This window comes from Schistocerca americana, chromosome 1 (genome assembly GCF_021461395.2).
Source record: "Schistocerca americana isolate TAMUIC-IGC-003095 chromosome 1, iqSchAmer2.1, whole genome shotgun sequence".
Classification (NCBI taxonomy): Eukaryota; Metazoa; Arthropoda; class Insecta; order Orthoptera; family Acrididae; genus Schistocerca; species Schistocerca americana.
Window position 1 is genome coordinate 823,645,733 of NC_060119.1, and position 26,569 is coordinate 823,672,301.

Consider the following 26,569-nt stretch of genomic DNA (forward strand, 5'->3'; position numbering starts at 1 on the left):
CTGTGGCGACACTCAGCCGTCTCGCAGGTCGTTTCGTCCTGCATACAAGGCGAAACTCGACCGACGTCAGTCGTTCCGCCAGGCACTTAAGCCCATTGATGTACAACCCTCTCAGATTTCGCAGAAGTGCAGTCGCCAATGGGAAACGCAGTGTGCCGCGTTTTCTGACGCTCGCCTCGCACGTGCCACCCAGGGAAGTAACATGCATAGGAATCAAGTGAAAAGTATTTTGAGTTCTCAGTACAAATACTCTCACTAAAATAACCTTATTCGGCCTATTACCACCGTGCAATGACATAAAACATTAATAAAACTGATGAAATGAGAGGCGCCGTGCAAAAGAGAGCATGCAACCTCTCAATTTAACGTCCGAGAGCAATGGCGTTTGCACAGAGTAGTCAGTACCAACAGACAAGCAACACTGTGTGATACAACTGCAGAAACCTATGTGCGACCTACAACGAACGTATCCATCAGGACAGTGGGGCAGATTTGTCGTTAATGGACTGCGGCAGCAGATGGCAGATGTGAGACTATTGCTGACAACACGACATCGCCTGCAGCACTTCTCCTGGCCTCGTGGCCATATTGGTTGGACTCTAGACGACTGGAAAACCATGGCCTGGTCAAAAGAGTCCAGACGGCAATGGCTAAGAGCTGCTGGTAGGACTTGTGTGGGACAGACACCATGAAGCCATCGACCGAAGTTGTTGCTATGACAGTTGGTGGTGGCTCCACAATGGTGTGGGCTGTGTTTACATGGAAAGGACTCAGTCTTCTCGTCCAATTGAATCGGTCGTTGACCAAAAATGGTTATCTTCAGGTACTTGGATACCATTTTTAGCAACCAACGATGGAACTTTTATGGATGACAATGCGCCATGTTACCTGGCCAGAGTTGTTCGTTATACGTTTGAAGAAAATTCTGGGCAATTCTAGGGAATGGTTTGGCCACCCATGTCGCCCGAGATGAATTCCATCGAACATTTATTGGACATAATCAAGAGGTAAGTCTGTGTGCAACATCCTGCACTGGCAACACATTCGCGGATACGGATGGTTATAGAGGCAGCATAGCTCGACGACTTGTTAAGTTCATGCCGCATCGAGTTGCTACTCTACATTGGGCAAAATAAGGTGAATAATGGTGTGAATGCATGTGTGTGTGTGTGTGTGTGTGTGTGTGTGTGTGTCTGCGTGTGTCTACCGTTACTAGAACTATTCAGGAGGAGGTCTCAGCATACCCAGAGGACATTCACTTACAGCTCCCCACCACAGTTTGATTGATAGTGGTGGAATTATCAGCACAGAGGACGTGGACGTATCATAACAACAGATCGCAGGATCGCAAGAAAACAGTCTGCTGTAGCACAATGAGTGAAGAAGGAGTGCTAACGAGGTGAGACAATGTTACAAGTAGATTAAGCTTAGGTCCTTCCTGAAGAACTAATTGAGAACAGGATCTTAGGATTGTTTGAGTGGCTATGATTAATAGACGGACAACAGAAGTAGGGCCCGCATCTCGTGGTCGTGCGGTAGCGTTCTCGCTTCCCACGCCCGGGTTCCCGGGTTCGATTCCCGGCGGGGTCAGGGATTTTCTCTGCCTCGTGATGGCTGGGTGTTGTGTGCTGTCCTTAGGTTAGTTAGGTTTAAGTAGTTCTAAGTTCTAGGGGACTGATGACCATAGATGTTAAGTCCCATAGTGCTCAGAGCCATTTGAACCATTTTTGAACAGAAGTAGGAATCTGGGAACAGGATACAGATAGAGTGTTACTAGTAACCATTGACTGCTGGAAGTTAGGTTGATATCTCGAGTTTACATGCGGCATTTACTGCTGACACCACACCATGGACAACAGATACTCACGTGTTGTAGAGCAGTGGCAGCCAAGATTTTGGCTCAAGTGCCATGCCCTGATACGAGTGCCACAGCGCTCAGCCTCGCTACACACTTCCCCCACCACCACTGTGTGCTGCCTGAGCGTGACGAAGGGAAATAGAGGAAAACTGTGAACGCACTGCATTTAAACTGCAGCGCAGTCGCAGTGCACAGGACTTGGTTCTAAATTTCACATTTCTCAACAACACAGGAAACAAGCAAAACAAATTTTCAACACTGATTATTTTCGACATATTCCGCATATGGACACATACAGGCAATTTCACACATTTTTGCACTCAAGTTTTCATGTAATGGTGACTTTTTTAGTTTTGTAACTGAAGAAAGGTCTTTCATACAAATATGTCAATTGAAGTACTGTAGCATATTTGCAACCTCATTACAGAAATGTGTAAACTGTACCTGAGGAAAGCAGTGTAGACGTCCTGGAAAGTTTCAACGTGAAAGGATTTGTAATTAAAATGGGAAGTACTTTGCACGTCAATAAGTTACATCTGCACATACACAGTGGTGCTTTTAACTGAAACGGCAAAAGTTTTCGTAAACAGCTCGAAAAAGTAAGACTGACAGTGCCTTCAAAACTTTTAGAAAACTATCCTTGAAATTCTTTCAAAGTCACAATTAATTCTTCAAACCTTTCGTTACCTTTAACGGCGTTGAGCGTAGGGAACAGGGCTGAGTTCGTCAGAATGTGTCTCTTCTAAAAATGGTTCAAATGGCTCTAAGCACTAAGGGACTTAACATCTGAGGTCATCGGTCCCCTAGAACTTAGAACTACTGAAACCTAACTAACCTAAGGACATCACACACATCCATGCCCGCTGCAGGATTCGAAGCTGGGGCCATAGCAGCAGTGCGGTTCCGGACTGAAGCGCCTAGAACTGCTCGGCCACAGCGGCCGGCTTTCTTCTACAACGAGATTTTCTTTTTAAATGCATCCTCAAGAAATCAGAAAGAAGCTGTTTCTCACCTCGCAGTGTCTTACTTGGGAAAATGTTCAGTTAAGTGCACTTAGAGTGAGAATTCTATAGTCCATTCCAGATGTTTAAATTGTCGTTTCTGCACTCATTTTTCCTTCGCAAATTCAACAATAGTAAGTTTTACATCAAAAAATCTTGCCGAGCACACCCCTTGACTTAACCAACGTACTTTGCGTAATTCAGAAAGTCTCTTTTCTCTTCGTTCAACTGCTTCGAAAAATATTGCAAGTTACTGGAACTAAGCATGCGACTTCATAAATTCTACTATTCATATCGGCAGTTTCTTCAGTAGCTGCGTGCCTGAAAATGCAGAACAAAGTGCTTTTGATGTACTGAACAATGTCGATTGTTGTAAGTTTTCGCTCTGTCGTTTTAAACTAAATCATTAAATTCTTTTTCCATTGTATTGTAATACCGTTTCACAGCACATTTGCAGTAGTCCTCGCTTATGCGGACTTCATAATAGAATTTTCATCCTTCTCTTCTGTCATTTCCCATTCCTTTTTAAACGCTTGTGACGTTACGTCGCTAGACTGTTTCTTTTTTTTGCAAACGTCCAGTGAACCATCATACATCCTCCATACCACGAACAAATAGCGAGTGATGAACAGGGCTCACACGACGATTCTGCCAAACTGAAAACAATGCACCAGCCCAGTACTGAATGAAACGTCGCGCAGCACAAAGTACTTCAGGGAAGTTACGAATAAAGCAGAGGCGTCCGAGCCGTGGCTTGCTCGCCGGGGCGCCAAGTTCATGTTCTTGAAGAAAAAACCTTGTTTCACAAGGCGCCCAGCATCCAGCGCACGTTTGTCTATCGATTATTCATATGATGTTGAAACGCATTCCTGTTAGTCTTTCAACATTTTTGAATATATTCTAAGTTTATTTCTGAACTAATCGTAAGTTTATTTTCGAATGCGTGCGTAGTTTACGTGTTGTCTCCGCCAGGGGAATTCCCGTCACATCTTTTCCGCAGACAAAAGGGAATGGGGCTGTACGACCTGAGCCGAATAAACCCTAACTGGTGAGTGCAAATCGCTGTTTGTTTATGTGGTGCGGGGCAAAGTCAGGACATGCGGGGACCAAGCAGCAATCGGTATTGTAATTGTCCACTGTCGAAGCTGCGTTGGTAAAGTACCGGAACTTCAAGCGCTGATAGAAAGCACCGAAGCTGAAATCGTTATAGGTACAGAAAGCTGGCTTAAGCCAGAGATAAATTCTGCCGAAATTTTTACAAAGGTACAGACGGTGTTTAGAAAGGATAGATTGCATGCAACCGGTGGTGGAGTGTTCATCGCTGTTAGTAGTAGTTTATCCCGTAGTGAAGTAGAAGTGGATAGTTCCTGTGAATTATTATGGGTGGAGGTTACACTAAACAACCGTACTAGGTTCATAATTGGCTCCTTTTACCGACCTCCCGACTCAGCAGCAGTAGTGGCAGAACAACTGAGAGAAAATTTGGAATACATTTCACATAAATTTTCTCAGCATGTTATAGTCTTAGGTGGAGATTTCAATTTACCAGATATAGACTGGGACACTCAGATGTTTAGAACGGGTGGTAGGGACAGAGCATCGAGTGACATTATACTGAGTGCACTATCCGAAAATTACCTCGAGCAATTAAACAGAGAACCGACTCGTGGAGATAACATATTGGACCTACTGATAACAAACAGACCCGAACTTTTCGAATCTGTATGTACAGAACAGGGAATCAGTGATCATAAGGCCGTTGCAGCATCCCTGAATATGGAAGTTAATAGGAATATAAAAAAAGGGAGGAAGGTTTATCTGTTTAGCAAGAGTAATAGAAGGCAGATTTCAGACTACCTAACAGATCAAAACGAAAATTTCTGTTCCGACACTGACAATGTTGAGTGTTTATGGAAAAAGTTCAAGGCAATCGTAAAATGCGTTTTAGACAGGTACGTGCCGAGTAAAACGGTGAGGGACGGGAAAAACCCACCGTGGTACAACAACAAAGTTAGGAAACTACTGCGAAAGCAAAGAGAGCTCCACTCCAAGTTTAAACGCAGCCAAAACCTCTCAGACAAACAGAAGCTAAACGATGTCAAAGTTAGCGTAAGGAGGGCTATGCGTGAAGCGTTCATTGAATTCGAAAGTAAAATTCTATGTACCGACTTGACAGAAAATCCTAGGAAGTTCTGGTCTTACGTTAAATCAGTAAGTGGCTCGAAACAGCATATCCAGACACTACGGGATGATGATGGCATTGAAACAGAGGATGACACGCGTAAAGCTGAAATACTAAACACCTTTTTCCAAAGCTGTTTCACAGAGGAAGATCGCACTGCAGTTCCTTCTCTAAATCCTCGCACAAACGAAAAAATGGCTGACATCGAATTAAGTGTCCAAGGAATAGAAAAGCAACTGGAATCACTCAATAGAGGAAAGTCCACTGGACCTGACGGGATACCAATTCGATTCTACACAGAGTACGCGAAAGAACTTGCCCCCCTTCTAACAGCCGTGTACCGCAAGTCTCTAGAGGAACGGAGGGTTCCAAATGATTGGAAAAGAGCACAGATAGTCCCAGTCTTCAAGAAGGGTCGTCGAGCAGATGCGCAAAACTATAGACCTATATCTCTTACGTCGATCTCTTGTAGAATTTTAGAACATGTTTTTTGCTCGCGTATCATGTCATTTCTGGAAACCCAGAATCTACTATGTAGGAATCAACATGGATTCCGGAAACAGCGATCGTGTGAGACCCAACTCGCCTTATTTGTTCATGAGACCCAGAAAATATTAGATACAGGCTCCCAGGTAGATGCTATTTTTCTTGACTTCCGGAAGGCGTTCGATACAGTTCCGCACTGTCGCCTGATAAGCAAAGTAAGAGCCTACGGAATATCAGACCAGCTGTGTGGCTGGATTGAGGAGTTTTTGGCAAACAGAACACAGCATGTTGTTATCAATGGAGAGTCGTCTACAGACGTTAAAGTAACCTCTGGCGTGCCACAGGGGAGTGTTATGGGACCATTGCTTTTCACAATATATATAAATGACTTAGTAGATAGTGTCGGAAGTTCCATGCGGCTTTTCGCGGATGATGCTGTAGTATACAGAGAAGTTGCTGCATTAGAAAATTGTAGCGAAATACAGGAAGATCTGCAGCGGATAGGCACTTGGTGCAGGGAGTGGCAACTGACCCTTAACATAGACAAATGTAATGTATTGCGAATACATAGAAAGAAGGATCCTTTATTGTATGAGTATATGATAGCGGAACAAACACTGGTAGCAGTTACTTCTGTAAAATATCTGGGACTATGCGTACGGAACGATTTGAAGTGGAATGATCATATAAAACTAATTGTTGGTAAGGCGGGTACCAGGTTGAGATTCATTGGGAGAGTGCTTAGAAAATGTAGTCCATCAACAAAGGAGGTGGCTTACAAAACACTCGTTCGACCTATACTTGAGTATTGCTCATCGGTGTGGGATCCGTACCAGGTCGGGTTGACGGAGGAGATAGAGAAGATCCAAAGAAGAGCGGCGCGTTTCGTCACTGGGTTATTTGGTAACCGTGATAGCGTTACTGAGATGTTTAATAAACTCAAGTGGCAGACTCTGCAAGAGAGGCGCTCTGCATCGCGGTGTAGCTTGCTCGCCAGGTTTCGAGAGGGTGCGTTTCTGGATGAGGTATCGAATATATTGCTTCCCCCTACTTATACTTCCCGAGGAGATCACGAATGTAAAATTAGAGAGATTAGAGCGCGCACGGAGGCTTTCAGACAGTCGTTCTTCCCGCGAACCATACGCGACTGGAACAGGAAAGGGAGGTAATGACAGTGGCACGTAAAGTGCCCTCCGCCACACACCGTTGGGTGGCTTGCGGAGTATCAATGTAGATGTAGATGTAGATGGTTGACTGGGTGTGCAAACGATAATGGTTATTATTATCACTAGCGAAATCCATAGATTCAGACTACAAGAGTGGACATAAACGACTAACAGCAATAACAAGTAAGAAAGATTATCTTCTAGGTGTATCGTGGAAAATGAAGTTTTGAAAGAAAATTTTTGCCATATCGCCAGACTACAGTTTCCGCTTAGCAGCCGCCTAAGTTCTATTCTCGGAATAGCGCTTAGACGCGTTGTACGAACATGTAATAATGCCTAACTGGGGAACAACCGCGGGATAACTGAATCGGTGATTCTGGCAGGGTTAACGATGTTAACCGGGGTATAAGTTTTGAGAATGGCAGGAACGGTTACAGAACTAGTGATGGCAAGATTGTTTGTTATAAAGCGGAAAAAGGAGAATTATATGGAAGAATATGACGATTCCAAATTCATATAAAAATTTCGTACTACGACTACTTTTCGATATCATGCTTGAGAAACTGGAGTATATGAAAGAAATGTGAAATTATTTTCCTAACATAAAACTTTTTGCTTGTAGTAGGCATAACAGGCATTTGATATTGGTACGTCGTGAATTATATTCTGTCATGGTAATTAAGTAACTGAGGTACACAAAAATGACCATTTGTGCCAACTCAATCTATCTTATTTTGCGTGTTTACAACTGCTGCAATATTAGAAAGGCCTATTTCGTTTTATCTAGCATAAAGTGACAAAACAGACGTAATAAAATCGAAAAACCACTTGTATACTATTCGTATTAACTGCTCTTTCAGTATTAGACAATGACATTATAGGCCAGCCGCAGTGGCCGAGCGGTTCTAGGCGCTTCAGTCTGGAACCGCGCGACCGCTACGGTCGCAGATTCGAATCCTGCCTCGGCCATGGATGTGTGTGACGTCCTCAGGTTAGTTAGGTTTAAGTAATTCTAAGTTCAAGGGTACTGAAGACCTCAGATGTTAAGTCTCATAGGGCTCAGAGCCATTTGAACCAATGACATTATGATTTTTTATGTAGCAAAACGTTAGACGAACTTTGACGAGGTAACAGATTCTTTCGCAGAAAGGAAAGTACACTGTGGAAAGCTGCAGCAAGATGACAGAGAAAAGAAATTCTGGACCTAAGGATTGAAGAAATATGTACTGTTTGTCTCTTATCTTTACTGGGTTTGTGTTCCTTATATTCAATTTTATGTCTCTCGAAAGAGAAAGTTATTAGTTAATATACGATAAAGAACGCAAATTTTCTGAAGAGTTCTTATTCTCCCGGTCACAAATAATGCCACCCGGTATTAACTGTGAGTTTTTCTTAAAGGGGGGTGGGATATAAAACCGGCAGCCAAGAAACAGGAGAGCCACCACAGGACATTTTAATTTCCACTGTCCTGAATGTGGGTTTGATGACTTCCATTACAAAATATATACGTTTGACTTGCACAAAGCGAAATACAGTGACGTGTGGTAGACGAATGCTGTGTGAAGAGGCGTGGCACTGCAGTTCGGCACACTTACGACCAAATAACATGTCTTACATTTCCTCGAACACACATGTTTTGTATATCAATCTCTTTAGAAAGATGTATACTAAATTGAAATAGTTTTTTAAATTTTTGACGTTCTATCTCAAACGCTCGAGGGGAAGGGGGGGAGGGGCGACGCCACTATCAGGTTTTTGCCACATTTCGGAAATACCGCAGACCGGAACTGTCGGTAATGGGTAATAATATTGAAAAAAGTTCCGAGGACCCCCAGGAACATCATCTTAAGAATATTAGGTAAAAATTCAGACGATTTTCCATGAGTGGCAACTATGGTTTTTTGTGCATGTCTTGATAACAGATACAGATTTTCGAAACTCAGAAAATGGTTATCTAAGTGAAAGTTTATGGAATCTACAGTTGAAGTTCGAGCCACTCGCTACGGTTAGTTATTTAGATAATTGCGGCCTACTGAACAAAAACGGCTAGAAACAGGTTTTTGCGGTTTCTGCATAAGTACGGTGTCTTTGAAACTCTAGATCTCATTAACGGATGACGATATCGAACAAAGTTTCGAAGTTACCCGAGAAAATCATTTTGAGAACAAATGGTAAAAATTTCGACTATATGCCATGAAAAGAATTTATAGAAGTGGCCGTCCCCCAGTTGGTACTTTCTGAACACAAAAATAATGTTTATCGGGATTTTCTCGTGAGCCGCCCATGACCTCATGGCCAACTCGTGCTTTTACAAGCCAACTAAGGTCCACCGTACACCCCACCTAATACAAAAGAACCAACCGATTTTCCCTATTTGTACTGGTTGAAGGAAGTGCGTAATATATATACTACGAATGTAGTGCGGGACAATACGTTGAGAATGTGGGGTTCGCGGGGGGCGTGCCAAGAGATAAATCCCTGCAGTCGCGCTATCCTCTGTGTCCTCGGTGGCTCAGATGGACAGAGCGTCTGCCATATAAGCAGGAGATCCCGGGTTTGAGTCCCAGACGGGGCACACATTTCCATCTGTCCCCGTTGACGTATGTCAACGCCTGTAAGCGGCAAAGAGTGTTCCTTTCATTGGAAGTGCGTAATGTTAAATTTTGACCTTGTACTGATGGATAGCTACAGTGTGCCCGTCTTCCCAATAGGTATGAAAATGGTCAATAGGCCAAAAGCAAACCAAGACACTTGACCCCTCATGTCTGTGATCAGTATAAGCCGAGATGTGACCCCTGAAAACTCGCATTTTCCCTCGCGGCTTTTTGAAACATATTGGTTTTGTGCACGACGCATGGCGGGTGTGTCATTAGCGTACTCTCCTCTGCTACTGATATCAATTTCTCGATAATCTTTTCCTCTTTTCGTTTTTATTAATCTTTTTGAAGTCTCTTACCGATATGCTCCCTGGGTTTTCATTAGGCATTCACTCTGAACATATGGCTACACTACAGACATTCGTTAATCGGATTTACATGGCAATCAGTCTGCGCTATCTCGAACGTGAAAAATGACAGTACGTTTATAATATTAACGGCGTCCAAGGGACGTTAAAAATAATTTCACATGGATACCGCGTGCAATCGTGAAAAAAGACATGAAACATAGAGACAAAAGAAGAATACAGAGAAACAGAGCGCGTAAACCGATTCTCGCAACTCGCGCAACATAGCAATCATTTTTGCGTTTATTCGACATTGATGTATTTCGCTTGTGTGAGGGATGTATTCAATAACTCATCAGCGAATCGACAGCTATCGGCAAATAATAGTTTTCGGAAGGATGAAATTGAATATTGTTTCTGCACAGTACTTTTCCCCTTTGCTGACAGCTGATATCTTTTTCAGGACGACAGCGGGTGAAGGACGGCACGGCTCCGAAAACCTGGTTACGTTTGAAGTAAGTACAGTGCAACTCTTTTTCGCTATGGTTTCCTATTTATAATCATAAAACAGACATCGTTTTCTAAGTGTTGTTAATGGCTAAAATATACGAGAACTTATTTAAATAGGTAGCAGTGTTCTTCACTGTGTTTAGCAATTTTTATCTTTTGGGTCGTGTACCATTTAAGGACATAAAATTTTATTTACTTATTTGTTCAATTCTATTATATCCTGCTACATAAAACCTTATTCTATGCCTTCAATTTTGTTTATACGTTCACTTTACGTTAGATAATAACAACCGTATGGTTAAAACTAAACATTAATGTTGCTACCGTTATGCTATAACCATACATATCAGCTACATATGTCTACGTGCAACACAATTATTCACACTGTTACCATGATGGTTATCACATAACATTCTCTGTCCCTACAGTGCTTGACTGCAAGTTATTTAATAATTTTAGCAACGCAAATTCATAAGTCACGCAGCGATACTCTTTTCCCGAAGGTGCACTGCTACCCAACTCAATGAGCATTGCAGATAACATTGTGCGAAAATCTGAGTTCAGCGTCCATTTCCGTGCGGATAGCAGAGTTTAAGTGCACAGTTTTCACCTGAGCGTCTTGCTTGCAGACGATATTCCTTTAGCCTCAAAGTGCGTCTTCAGTGACTCTGCTCTTCCAGTAGCATGGTGGGAATTAGTTATTTCAAACGTTATGTCTCTCAATGATCAATCTCAACAGCACCTCTAAAAAACCTCAACTATCCTTTAACTATCCTTCAACAATGTGGTCTAGGTTTATCGTGCTGAATTTTACATAATCACATAAACCTGGACACAAAAAATAAATAGGTTCAATTTATTCTAATCTATATTATTGTTCCTCACGATTGAATTACTTCAACGAATTATTTTATGTGCTCTTCTGTTTGACAAAAAGGATCGAACCGATGACTTTCTACAACAGATAGTCACTAAACTTAGCAACATGTTTACAATGATTTCACGCGTCTTCCACTGAGAATCTAAATCAAGGTATAATTCAGCTACAGTAAAAGCTGCATATTATGGCCTTCTGTCACAAAAGCTCGCACGTTATGCTCGCAGTAACGCTAGTTATACTCGCAGTAACGCTACGTTAATCCCAAAATATAATAGTCCACAGTCTCTTCTTTTGCTCCGTCGTTAGTTCTCAAGAGCAGAAAGTAATATTTCAATTTAAGCCATGCGACTGACTTCATGCAGCAGACTTCTGGAGAATAAACCACCACGAGACAAACTGGCCATCTATAGCGGGTTCAAATTTCGAAATTATTTAATCATTCTCTGTGAGATTTTCTCAGTACCTTCTCTTCAGCATGGTTCGTGCTAGGTTCGTTAGCTACTACCGAATCACAGCCTTCAGGAGTCTTGAATATGACTTCTTTCTTGAGGATGTCAACACAGATGCTTCATCTATACGGTGGAAGTGTAGTTCACTACTAAAACATATACACAGTGAATCGTTTCATTTGATACTAAAAGCACCTAAAAACGAAGAAGAAATAACTTTTTTAGCTTTCGTGTTTTCAGCCGCAGTTCACTTTCTTTCTGCATGGTAACGTAAATACAACCATCTCGTCCTTCCAATTAATCTGAATGTCGCGCTACAGTAACCAATTCGTTCGAGCATACGCCTCTATGTTTTCTCGCGTTTACAACTATACGTCCTGGGATTCCTTAGATCAAAATACCTTCTGGATTACTGTGGTTCGGATCGGATATTCCAAGTCGCAATGTTGCGTCTGTCAGCCTATACAGAGCTGTTAGGAATTTCTCAGTGTACTTTCAGTGGCACCCAAACAAACTAAAAATAAATTAGCCAGTGTTATTTCCTCGTGGATGATGATGGTAACTTAAGTTTTAGATTCCATTACACTGTCCAAAAGGAACGGTAGGACCAGTTTGCGGTGTTGGCATACAATCAGGCCGCATCCAAGGGGACGTGACTAACAAGAGGATTACTCCAGCTGGAACGGATGAACCGAATCAAATATATTTTATAATATGTGTATGTGTCTCCCTTACAATTCATTTTTCATGTGCATTTTTGTGAAAAGCTCTCCATTTGTGTGGAATCAATATTTGGAAGGTAATTGATCTAACCTACAAACGTACAAATGGTTGAAGAAACAATACTATGTATCAAACAGTTACGATCAGTCATAAATTACATATTTTCTGATGAAAATCTATGTGCTCTAAGACAAAAGGAAAAAATACGACGCACCACCAAATAACTATTCGAATGGGACGGAAATCTGTAGGTGTGATGTACCGGCAAGAAAATTATTAAAATTTCCTAAAAATTGGATAATTTATTCAAAAGAAAGGACTTCAAAAATGGTTCAAATGGCTCTGAGCACTATGGGACTCAACTGCTGAGGTCATTAGTCCCCTAGAACTTAGAACTAGTTAAACCTAACTAACCTAAGGACATCACAAACATCCATGCCCGAGGCAGGATTCGAACCTGCGACCGTAGCGGTCTTGCGGTTCCAGACTGCAGCGCCTTTAACCGCACGGCCACTTCGGCCGGCGAAAGGACTTCACAAACTGAGCAAATGAACAACGTATTGGTTCACCTCTGGCACTTGGAATTGATTGACAGAGTGGTTGGATATCCTCCAGAGCGATATCGTGCCAAGTTCTGTCCGGCTGGTGGACTAGATCGTCAAAATCCCGAGTTTGCTGGAGAGCTCTGCCCTTAAAGCTACAAACGCTCTCAGTCTGGAAGAATCCGGCGACCTTTCTTCGTCAAGGTATGGTCTGACAACCACGAAGACAAACAGTAGAAATTCTCGCCCTGTGGGGGCGGGCATTATTTTCCTGAAATGCAAGCCACGGAAAGCTTGTATGAAGGGCAACAAAACGGGGCATACATATCGTCGACGTACAACCTTGTTGTAACGGTGCGACGGATGTCAGCTAACCGCGTTCTGCTATGAAATGAAATGGCATCATTCCAGATCATCACTCATGGTTGACAAGACTACGACGAGCGAGAGTCAGGTTGCTATCCCATCACTGGCCGGTGAGTCTCCGGGCACATTTTCAGCCAGGAATTTGATTGACCGGAGGAGAATTGTCTGCAGTAATGAGTCCGTTTCGAAGTGAGCGTCGATTACCAGTTCCAAATTTCAGGTGTCGTTTCTCTCCACGTACATTGTCGTCGACCTATTTAGCGCAAAATAGAACTTTTCTTCCACAAAAATACACTAATTTCTCTCCTAACAAATTGCCATGTCCTCTCTGTCCATCTTCCAGACACGTGTCGGACAGCTGTGAGATATCAACCTGCCTGGCGTCCGCAATACGTCCCGACAACTAAAGTGATGCTCTGGGGTGACGTTTCATTTCGCAGCAGGATCCCCTTGGTCATCATCCACTGTACCCTTACATGTCGACGTTATTCTACGTCCTGCGTTGTTTCTATTCGTGGCAATCAGCCTAGAATTACATTTCAGCAAGATATTGCCCGTCTGCACATGGCGAGAGTTCGAACTGCTTGCCTCTGTGCTTGTGAAACCGTGCCATGGCCAGCAAGGTCCCCGGACCTCTCCCCAGCTAAGAACATCAGGAACATTATGGGCAGAGCCCTCTAACCAGCTCCGAGTTTCGACAGTTTATCGCGCCAATTGGACGACGACATCCAACAACTCTGTCAACCAATGTCAAGCGATGTAACCGCTTGCGTAAGGGCCACATATGGACAAACCCGTTAGTGACTTGCTGAATCTGTGAATAACTAGGGGGCGAGCAACATCGCTAACCCAGCGTCGACCAGATGTAGGATTTTTCAAAGGTCCACTAAAGACGCAGCAAGAGCCCGATGAAAGTACAGACTACACTACGTACACCATGGGTCAGCTAGAAATCAGCGATGGTGGCATATTACATGCAGCTTGCAATAGCTGTGTTGTTGTGAACTGTCAGCTGCAGCCTTTGATCACTTAATGACGCGGTCTGCTGGACCCAAGCGGTCTTTACTGCGAGCTGTGTTCTGTATGGTGAATTCATAGCGCTGGTCGGTGCTGTCTCTATGTTCAAACGCTGGAGTCCGTTGTGGACATGCTGTAATCGTGAACTGAAAGTTACCTGGCTGTAAGACTAAAAGAAGTTCATAAATCTCAATTTGGCACAAATGATTACACTAAATTCTTAACTATTTTTTCTTAAATGAGGTCGTTAGTCAAGAGAAAGAAGAAGTTGTTTTATGCTGCAGAAAATAAGCTTAACGGTCCAGATATACACTGAAGCGCCAAAGAAATTCGTATAGGCATGCGTATTCAAACACATGAACATGCAAACAGGCAGAATACGGGGCTGAGGTCGGCAACGCCTATATAAGACAACAACTGACTGGCGCAGTTGTTAGATCGGTTACTGCCGCTTTAATGGTAGGTTACCAAGATTTAAGTGAGATTGAACGCGGTGTAATAGTCGCTGCTCGATCGATGGGACATAGCATCTCCGAGGTAGCGCTTAAGTGGGAATTTTCTCGTACGACTGTTTCGCGAGTGTGCCATGAATATCAGGAACCCGGCAAAACATATATTGCTGCGGCTGGGAGAAGATACTGCAAGAACGGGACCAATGGCTACTGAAGAGAATCGTTCAAGGGACAGTAGCGCAACCCTTCCGCAAATTGCCGCAGATTTCAATGCTGGGCCATCGACAAGTGTCAGCGTGCGAATCATTCAACGAAACGTAATCGATATGGGCTTTCGGAGCCGAAGGCCTACTCGTGTACCCTTGATAGCAGCACGACAAAGCCTGCACGACACAAAGCTTTACGCCTCGCCTGTGCACGTCAACGCTGACATTGGATTGTTGATGACTGGAAACATGTTGCCTGGTCGGATCAGTTTCGTTTCAGATTGTATCGAGCGAATGGACGTGTACGGGTACGTAGGCAAGCTCATAAATCCATGGACCCTGCATGTCAGCGGGGGAGTGGTCCAGCTAGTGGTGGCTCTCTAGGCTCCGGTTGAGCGAGAGTGTGTCAAGACGGTTCCCCTACGCTTTCCGTGTCGCGTGTAGCCATGAAGGGCCAAAACCATCGTGTCATCAGAGTGTGAGGGCCTGTTACACAATATGGTGCTTCTGTGATTGCAGGGCGTGTGCAGTTGGAGAGACATGGGGCCTCTGATACGTCTAAGTACGACTCTGACAGGTGACACGTACGTACGCATTCTTTCTAATCATCTGCATCCATTCATGTCCACTGTGATTCAGACGGTCTTGGGAAATTCCAGTAGGACAATGAGATACCCCACACGTCCAGAATTTCTACAGAGTGGCTCCAGGAACACTCTTCTGAGTTTAAACACTTCCGCTAGCCAGTAAACTCCCCAGAAATGAACATTATTGAGCATATCTGGGATGCCCTGTAACGTGCTGTTCAGAAAAGATCTTAACCTCCTCGTATTCTTACGAATTTATGAATAGCCCTGCAGGATTCATGGTGTCAGATCCCTCCAACACTACTTCAGACATTAGTCGAGTCCAGGCCACTACGTGTTGCACTTCTGCGTGTTCGTGGGGGCCCTACACGTTATTACGCAGGTGTACCAGTTTCATTGGGTCTTCAGTGTATGATATGCTGATGGAAACAGTTATTGTGATACTCATCACAATGTTTCTGTACTCTCCATATATGTAACTACTTTCATAAAATATTTCCTGTCTTTATAAAATATGTCATTTATTGGATTCGATTTACTAGGTGGCTCCTTTAAAACTTTATCTTCTTTCGTAAAAGCGTAGTCAGTCGCTCCAGCCTGACCGTTGACTTTAGTAAGGCATCTGTGACCATCACTGATATGGAGTCTTTCAGTGACAGCCACTGAGGATTCATCTTCATTGTGTCATGATCCATGTCTACGAGCGGTAGTCGTAAATTTTAATTATCACCTTGAAAAATTGAAAATACGCAATTTTTTATTTGCTTGTTTGTCTGCAGCCACACGTCTGGAGACGTATCATACATTATAACGGCGTGACGCTATTACTCAGCATGCAGCTTGAACAGTCAAAGCGGTGCGTAATATTTATAAAGTAGGAAAGATGGGATGCCCCATTTTGTTTTAGCTGTTGAGACGGAGTGCTAGGGAACAGTGTCGCAGCGATTTCAAAGTATGCCAGGACAGCAGACGAGTACCTGTTGAAAAACAAAGGAATAGTTGTGTAACCTTATTTTTTCACGGATATAATTTCAACATTATGTCTACCTCCCTGAGCCGTGCTGCGGCTCGCGTTGGTGCTGTTTGTAGATTTACGCCGTCTCTTGGAGGACAGACGGTATCGTTTAGTTGGCGTGGTTGCGGTTGTTTGTTCTCTTCTCGAGTTTACTGGCGCCACTCGGTTTCGCAAGCGTGTCCTGTTCGCTAGTGGCAGCAGCGGCGGTTATCGCTATGTAGTAACACTTGCCCTATCTCTGGGGCGACGTCGTTGTTTTCCTGGGTCGTGTGAGTGTACCAGTTCAGATGGTGACTCAGGAGGAGCCAGGTCCGCGAAGTGCGGAAACACGCCGGGATCGCTGGCTGCACGCTTGGACCGCCGGATGGAAGGGCTGTGGTCACGAGAGTGCACGACCTCGTCGTGAACCGGATCCTGCAGGCTTTAAGATGAGAGCATTTCAATCCAAGTAGAGAAACCTCCAGCATTGTGATATCTCGCGATTCTCCAGTAGCTTGGGTTCGTGTTGCTGCTCATAGTGTCGCCGAGGCGAAGAGTAGCAAGTGGAGTGCTTGGGGAAGGCGGATTTGGTTAGATTTCCTCGACTTCTTATTACTATTTATTGCGTTCAACTTGTTACAATTTTTTAAGTTCAACCAGCGGTAATTTTTCTTGCCTGGTGGCCGCCGATTGGTGATCCTTCTACTCTGGTGGTGTTCCAGGCGGTCTAAGCACAGTATTCTGGGGACGTAGCGCAGACCACCAGTTCTGACTTTGGCGAATTGTTCTATCGTTGTATTTGGTTTGTCGGAAGTCAGGTAGCTTCAGCAAGATTATCATTAGTCATTCGTTAGACTGTCACTAGTCTGAATTACATCTTGTGAAGTGAATGCAGCTCTTGGCTGCCTATCTCATCGCTCGCGAAAGTGTTTGTTGCCCGACCTCCTCAGAGGTCGATTCCTGGAGCACCGTCGGTGGCCCCTTGGTTCTTGTAAGACATGTGTGTTCTAAAAGAAGGTCTGATGGCCAGTAGTTCAGTGTAATGCTCTTTCAGTCCACGCCTTCTGCGAGTATACTCTGCCTCAGTGCCCTTTCAGGAACTTATGTACTGGTCCTTATGTTTTACTATTGTATTATTTATTACAATACCTCGTAATGCCCGCATTAAAGGTTATATGTGTCTAGTTAACAGTTCTGGTCACCTTCTGGAATAAATCTAGCAGTATAGTGCTCAGTGGATGTTAAGGGTTGCGTTACAAAGGTTACCATCATCTTATTTCACCCGTTTATTGATCAGTATGGAATTGCTGGTCTAAAGTAAATTGTGTGTAACTGTGAAAGGCAAACAATAGTAACTGATTACGGCTCCGTCCACAATCGTAACCGAATCCTGCCTTCCCAAGACTACCAGGTTTCAACTCGATTTTTCTTCTGTTTCTTTTTTTTGCGTCCTTACCTGAGAGGTGTAACAGACAGTACTGAAATGAACATTGTCCAATATAAGCTGTTTCTTTATTAACAAAAACTAAACTAAGTACTTCTTCTGGGGCCGTTGACAACTGATATGTCGATCCTTAGCGATGCCTAGATTGTGCTACGTCCATGAGCGTCGAAGTGGCGAGTGGCAGGGAGGATAAGCAGTGACATCGTCCTGCAAGACGGGGGATTATGGACAGTCCAAACGCAGATCCAGAAGAGCGAAGTACTCGGGAGTGGGCGACAGCGAGGCGAGAATACCTTGCGATCGGCAGCAGCGGAGGCAGGCATTGGGTCCTTAACGGAGAGGCGCGTCAAATGGTGCTCGTTAGGGGCCAGGAGCCCGGAGCGTATGTTGAGACCTGGTAGCCAAGAGAAGGCAGGGTTCGAGTACGAATGTGGTCGGGGCCGTAATCAGTTACTGTTGGTTGCCTTTCACAGTTACACTCAATTTACTTTAAACCAATAATTCCACACTCAACAATAAATAAAAATACCACACGTCATTAATGAAGGAATAAACAACTGTGTAAGTAATAGGGTTTTCAGATAGTTGCAATTTAGCAAACAACCATTAAATACAGATACAGCATATAATGTTTTAAAAGCAAACAACTGTGATCTGGGCAGAAGGCCTTACACGCCAGGAATGGCAATAAACTAAGAATTGTTTAAAACTCGCTGCAACTTACAATTTAGGTATTGAAATGTTAAAGGCAAGTCGTCACAAACACAGCAGAAGGTATCAGACGCCAGAAGTGGCAGTAAATAAGGATTTAAGGCTTACTTCTAAAATACAAATACCAAATTAGAATTTTAAGGCAAATGACCACAGCTACTGCTGAAGGCCTTACTCACCAGGAACGGCAATAATATGAAACATTTTGAAACCTGCTGTAAAACAGCAAATACAATAGCAAATGTTAATTAAAAAAGAAAACAAGCAACTGATAACCAGCAATTCCATACTGATCAATAAACGGGTGAAATAAGATGATGGTAACCTTTGTAAAGCAACCCTTAACATCCACTGAGCACTACACTGCTAGATTTATTGCAGAAGGAGATCAGAACTGTTAACTAGACACATATAACCTTTAATGCACGCATTACAAGGTAGTGTAATAAATAATACAATAGTAAAACACAAAGACCAGTACATAAGCTCCTTAAAGGGTACTGTGGCAGATTATACCAGCAGCAGGCGTGGACTGAAGGAGCGTTACACTGAACTAATGACCATCAGACCTTCTTTTACAACACACATGTCTTACAAGAACCAAGGTGCCACCGACGGTGCTCCAACAATCGAAATCTGAGAAGGTCTGGCAACAAAAACTTTTGCGAGCGATGAGATAGGCACCCAAGAGTTGCATTCAATCCACAGGATGGTAACTCAGACTAGTGGCAATCTAACGAATGACTAATGATAATCTTGAGAAGCTACTTGACGTCCGATAAACCAAATGCAACGATGGAACAATTCGCAAAAGTCAGAACTGGCGGTCTGCACTACGTCCCCAGAATATTGTGCTTAGACTGCCTGGAACAAGAAAGGAATCACTACTACCAGAGCCGGCCGGAGTGGCCGTGCGGTTCTAGGCGCTACGGTGTGGAACCGAGCGACCACTACGGTCGCAGGTTCTTATCCTGCCTCGGGCTTGGATGTGTGTGTTGTCCTTAAGTTAGTTAGGTTTAATTAGTTCTAAGTTCTAGGCGACTGATGACCTCAGAAGTTAAGTCGCATAGTCCTCAGAGCGATTTGAACCATTTGAACTACTACTAGAGTATAAGGATCACCAATCGGCGGCCACCAGGCAAGAAAAAATACCGCTGGTTGAACTTAAAAAATTGTAACAAGTTGAACGCAATAAATAACAATAAGAAGTCGAGGAAATCTAACCAAATCCGCCTTCCCCAAGCACTCCACTTGCTACTCTTCGCCTCGGCGACACTATGAGCAGCAACACGAACCCAAGCCACTGGAGAATCGCGAGATATCACAATGGTGGATGTTTCTCTACTTGGATTGAAATGCACTCATCTTAAAGCTTGCTGGATCCGGTTCACGACGAGGTCGTGCACCCTCGTGACCACAGCCCTTCCATCCGGCGGTCCACGCGTGCAGCTAGCGGTCTCGGCGTGTTGCCGCACTTCGTGGACCTCGTTCCTCCTGAGTCAACAACCGAACTGGTACACTCACACGACCCAGGAAAACAACGACGTCGTCCCAAAGATAAGGCAACTGTTACTACATACCGATAGCCGCCGCTGCTGCCACTAGCGGACAGGACACGCTTGCGAAACCGAGTGGCGCCAGTAAACACGAGAAGAAGACAAACAACTGGAACCATGCCAACTAAACGATATCTTCCGTCCTCCAAGAGAGGGCAAAAATCTACAAACAGCACCAACGCGAGCCGCAGCACGGCTCACTCCCGTAAATGAACTTATGCGGAAATGACTTCTGCCACCATTGAAGATCTGAGCTCATAACATGATTTAGGCCGTTATGTTGTTTTGCAGAATGTAAGAGACGCGAAACGTTGAAGGCCACAACTTACACTGTACGAATCGTCTTATTAATTACAATCACAGAAGCACTGTTTACACTCTTGAGTAATCGTGTTGAAGCCACATATCTACTAAAGTGTAACAACCCCTCCCAGTCTCATGATACTTCGGTTTTGCCCCACATACCTATTAGCGTGTAACAGATTCTCCCACTCTGATGACACGTTGGTTTTGCCCCGTAGCATGACTCCACGTGACACCGAAAGCGTTGGGGAACCGTCTTACGCACGCTCGCTCAACCTCAGTCTACAGGTGAGGTGGAATGGTCCAGTCTGGCTCTACGGTGCCCACATTTTACTCTACTGCTTCTCAGATATTCTCAGCGGAATTAGTTTTAGGTAACGAAAGTGCAGGAGAAGATTGGGGCCTCGGGAGGAAGGTGCACAGATCGCCGTGCAGTGCCCTTAAACTATTCCGACATTATTCGGAAACGGTGAGAAGTAATTCAGCTAGGTATATTCACTTTGGCCACAACGATTGTCTAGGAGAAAAAGGGATATACATATTCGGTTAGCAGGTTCCCATATCGTTGACAAGCGAGAGACGAGGGCTGTTGTGGTAGAAGTTCGGATTAATCTAATTTAATATTCCTTCACTTGAGAGTACCTCCACCACCGGGTTAGCTCACAAGCCTAAGTTGGTTTCATCATACTGATACTCCACCATCGGTGTGCACCAGAGTGTACCCATAGTGGTGAGTCCTTGCTACGATGTTCTATTTTCAGCAGTGTAGTGACATGTGATGGACAGTGATGGGAATCACTCAGCTGCTGCAGTCAAGGGTTTGAAGACGCGGTATGTGTAACTCATCTGTCTGCGTCTAGAGTTAGTCCTATGTGCAAATGGGAACCGCTTCATAAATTTTTGCGTAACGTGTATCTCCTGCAGGGCAAGCCCTCCAGCCCGGTATTTAGCTAGCTGGCTGTGAAAAGCTGACTGAAAATCACCTCCACGTTGTCCAGCTCGCCAGCCATCCTCAATGTCACGCTCGCCTATCCGAGTCCCAGAAGTGGTGCGTCAACGTACTCGGTTATACGGGCGATTAGGAATGCATACTATAGGTGTGGATTTGGTGCACGATAGTGGCCAGATGCTTATGATTGGTGTATATCCCAATCTGCAGTTGTACTGAAGTTGCGAGTTACAATCGACGATAATCGACGGCAACACTTGCCATCAAAACTATCACCCAGGACATTTGATACTGGCAGTGCCGGTTTTCCCGAATCGCAGTGTTGATGTTACATCTTTCATAACCTTTAAAATGTGTTTATGTTAACCGTGTTAGTGACGGCAGTGCTTAAATTAAATCGTTAATTTTGGACTCCACTGTGCTGGCTGGGCCTACTCGATCTAGCTGGCACCAGACGGTCTGATGTCGCACAACTATCACGGTCTACGGGCGCTACTTCTGTAAACAAAGTGAACTCTTTCATTCACCTTTGCAGCAGTAACACAGCAGTTATTTGTAATTCCATTGCACCTGACTGCATATACTGATATGACAAAAGTCGTGGGATACGTTCTAATATTGTGAGGACCTCCGTTTGCCCGGCGTAGCGCAGCAACTCGACGTTGCGTGGACTCAACAAGTCTTTGGAAGTTCCCTGCAGAAATATATAGCCATGCTGACTCTACAGGCGTCCATAATTGCGAAAGCTTTGCCGGTGTAGGATTTTGTGCAGTGACTGACCTCTCTAATATGTCCCATGAATGTTCGACGGGATTCATGTCGGGCGATCTGCGTGCCAAAATCATTCGCTCGAACTGTCTAGAAAATGTGCTTCAAACCTACTGCGGAAAACTGTGACCCGGTGACATAGCACATTGTCATCCATAAAAATTCGATCTTTCTTTGGGAACATGAAGTCCAAGAAGGCTCCAAATGGTCTCCAAGTAGCCAGACATGAATATTTCCAATCAGTATTCCATGTAAGCACAGCCCATAACAATGCGGAACCACCACCACTTTGGAGAGTGCCTTCTTGACAACTTGGGTCCACGACCTACATCTAAATCTTCATCTACATTTATACTCCGCAAGCTACCCAACGGTGTGTGGGGGAGGGCACTTTACGTGCCACTGTCATTACCTCCCTTTCCTGTTCCAGTCGCGTATGGTTCGCGGGAAGGACGACTGCCGGAAAGCCTCCGTGTGCGCTCGAATCTCTCTAATTTTACATTCGTGATCTCCTCGGGAGGTGTAAGTAGGGGGAAGCAATATATTCGATACCTCATCCAGAAACGCACACTCTCTAAACCTGGACAGCAAGCTACACCGCGATGCACAGTGCCTCTATTGCAGAGTCTGCCACTTGAGTTTGCTAAACATCTCGGGAACGCAATCACGCTTACCACATAACCTTGTGACGAAACGCGCCGCTCTTCTTTGGATCTTCTCTATCTCCTCTGTCAACCCTACTTGGTACGGATGCCACACTGATGAGCAATACTCAAGTATGCCGAACGAGTGTTTCGTAAGCCACCTCCTTTGTTGATGGACTACATTTTCTAAGGACTCTACCAACGAATCTCAACCTGGAACACGCCCTAACAACAATTAATTTTATATGATCATTCCACTTCAAATCGTTCCGCATGCATACTACCAGACATTTTACAGAAGTAACTGCTACCATTGTTTGTTCCGCTGTCATATAATCATACAGTAAAGGTTCCTTCCTTCTACGTATTCGTAATACATTACATTTGTCTATGTTAAGGTCAGTTGCAATTCCCTGCACCAAGTGCCTATCCGCTGCAGATCTTCCTGCATTTCGCTGCAACTTCTCTGTATACTACAGCATCATCCGCGAAAAGCCGCATGGAACTTCCGACACTATCTACTAGGTCATTTATATATATTGTGAAAAGCAATGGTCCCATAACACTCCCCTCTGGCACGCCAGAGATTACTTTAACGTCTGTAGACGTCTCTCCATTGAGAACAACATGCTGTGTTCTGTTTGCTAAAAACTCTTCAATCCAGCTACACAGCTGGTCTGATATTCCGTAGGCTCTTACTTTGTTTATTAGGCGACAGTGCGGAACTGTATCGAACGCCTTCCGGAAGTCAAGGAAAATGGCATCTACCTGGGAGTCTGTATCTAATATTTTCTGGGTCTCATGAACGAATAAAGCGAGTTGGGTCTCACACGATCGCTGTTTCCGGAATCTATGTTGATTCCTACCGAGTAGACTCCGGGTTTCCAGATATGACATGATACGCCTCTTAGGGTTCACGCCACACTCGAATCCTATCATCAGCTCTTACCAACTGAAAACGTGAGTCATCTGACCCCGCCACCGTTTTCTCCAACCAATATGGTCACGAGCCCAGAAGAGAGGCCGAGGATGACGTGCTGTTAACAAAGGCCTTCACATCGGTCGCCTGCTGCCATAGCCCATTAATGCCTAATTTCGCAGCACTGTCTTAACGGATACGTACTTCTTATGTTCTACATTGATCTCTGCTGGGTATTCTACGCATCGCTGCTTGTCTGTTAGCATTGACAATTCTACGGGAACACCGCTGTTCTAGGTCGTTAAGTGAAGGCCGTCGGCCCCTGCGTTGTTCGTGGTGAGAGTTAGTGCCTGAAATTTGATATTCTCAGCCCTCTCTCGGACACTGTTGATCTCGGAACATTGAATTTCCTAATGATTTCCGAAACGGAATATCCCATGCGTCCAGCTCCAACTACTAATCCGCGTTCAAAGTCTGTTAACTCTCGCCGCGCGGCCATAATCACGTCGAAAACTTTTCCTCGTGTATCAGCTGATTACAAATGACAGCTCAGCCAATGCACTGCATTTTTGAAAACTTGTGAACGCGACGCTACTATCTGCATGTGAGCATATCGGTGTCCCACGACGTTTGTCACCTCTATTTATATTCCAGCAATGTGCTTCTCAGTTTGTTAAGACTGGTAGTATAAAAACTGCTTAAACTTATTCACGGCTTTTCAAATGGCGAATTTGTAAGAGGGGCTGTAGTAATAATTGCTGTTACAGGCGAGAAGAAGTTGAGCATGATGTTGACGGAACTGACAACCACCACCGAAACCCTTCTACTGTCAAAGAGACACCTGCTGGCAACCGTGAGGGAAATGAAGGCGATGAAGGGACATCTGACAAGCTGCACGTGGACAACAGCAAGAGCCGCACTGCAGGTACTTCACGGACGCTTTGTTAAAGGGTGTACAACGTTAGCAATTAGCCGTAGCCTGCTGTGATCTCCTTCATTGCGCAGACACTTCTCTGGTCTATTTTATATGTTTGTTCTGTGACAGAACAAGTCACTTAGCTCTCGCCTATATCAGGCGTGCGATTATTTACCAATCGTACTCAAAAGGAACATGAATCACACCCCTTCTCGTGGTTTTGCTAAATAAGATAAAGCGAAGAGTTGGACAGTATCTTAGAAAAAGGCACGACCGAGTTCCTTTCTTTTCCTTTTATAGGGACTCCTTCCCTTTCTATAATGAGCTCGACTTATCGTAAACATTCTTTCTTTTGGATAGTGACTGTCCACATGAAATTTTAATGAACATCACTTCTGCAAAAGAGCATTATATAGACTGATACTGTCCAGCACTGCCTACCCATATCGCAAACAAAGCCGAAATTGAAATCAGCCCAATTTATAGCATACATACTTATTCACTATTACAGGCAATAGTAGCGTATTCATTCTGTATTTACAAACAGTAAATAAGCTTACTTTGTTCACATCTTTGTGCATTACGATTATACTGAAAAAAAGCTTGTAGTACGTGTTTTGTGACTTTTCACTGTGTACAAATTCGGTAATAACTTGCGCAAAATTTGTCACGTATCTTCTGCTTGTATACTATCGATGGCCCGGAAGGAAATATTAATCGTTTTTGGCTGGTATTTTATGATGTCAAAGATTACAGATTTTCCTCAGGCTGCACTGTACTGATATTCATATATTCGTACAACATATATGATGGATTTGGGAATATACATTCCATCATTATACTCATCAGAAAAGGATGTGTTTAGTTTCCCAAATAGATCTAGTGATCTTTGTTGACCTATCATGGACGCGGGACAGCTGCTGGTCAAACATCTATAAAAGAAAATCTTCACACAGACGTACCTTTCAAGAAGTTATTTTATTTTGAGAACCAGCTTCAGCATTTCAGTATGCCATCTTCAGATCCCACATGCACTTCATGTACAGACATTTAGATGTATCGATATTGTCATACTGGATTCTTCCAATATCGGTACATACGAATGTCTATACATGAAGGGCACATGGGGGTTGAAGATGGCATATTGAAATGCCGAAACTGGTTATCAAAATAAATAAAATTTCTCTAAATTTGCGGCTGTTTTGCTATTTTCCTTGGTAAACATGTAATGATGGTATGTGAGTTACGAAATCGATCATGAATGTTGCATAAATAATCAGCATCGATAAAGAGAAGCCTGAGGAGGTTTGTAATATATCAAATAATAAAATACACTCGTGTGCAAAACTTAAGAAAGAAAGTAACTTTCGTCAGCCAAGTAACACAGTTCGATGAAACTTGGTCCACACATAGAAACAAGTACTACAATATACTACAAAAGTTAACTAAAAATGCCAAATGAGACGAACAGAAATGAGACTTTTATTCAAAGACAATAATTACTCTGAAGTCACTGCGATTAATGATGCCTGGAAATGACAAGTAGTGGGACATGGCTATGAACTGAGTGTGTGATCACCATGCACGGCAGTGCATACTCTGCAGCGTCCTCCCATGCTAGCAACAAAGTTGGTTAGGAGTTGTTGTAGGTGCTTCCACTCCTACATCTGCGCTGTTGACAACTATAGGAGCGTTGTTGGTGCATGTGGACGGGCTGCAATATGTCTGCGTAACGCGACGATCAGTTCTGCTTTAGGAAAGGTAAAGCCACCAGTGAGGCAATTCTGAGCTTGCGGTTGATAACGGAGGCGAGACTAAAGAAAAATCAAGACATGTTCATCGGATTTGGCGACCTGGAAAAGGCATTCGACAAAATGGTGCAAAATGTTCAAAATTCTGAGAAAAATAGGGGTAAGCTATAGGGAGAGCCGGGTAATATGCATTATCTACAAGAGCCAAGAGGGAATGATAAGAGTGGACTACTAAGAACTACGTG

At 43.8% G+C, this 26,569-nt stretch overlaps 1 protein-coding gene across 1 annotated transcript in view; it reads left to right on the forward strand.

Annotated features, from left to right (window-relative positions):
• The window catches only part of LOC124546385 (fibrillin-2-like), a 129,157-nt gene that overhangs the window by 37,789 nt on the left and 64,799 nt on the right, over positions 1 to 26,569 (forward strand). Inside the window, exons 2-3 of the mRNA XM_047125034.1 lie at positions 10,101 to 10,152; positions 24,425 to 24,582. Coding sequence (XP_046980990.1) covers positions 10,101 to 10,152; positions 24,425 to 24,582 — 210 coding nt within the window. The remainder of the gene's footprint in view (positions 1 to 10,100; positions 10,153 to 24,424; positions 24,583 to 26,569) is intronic.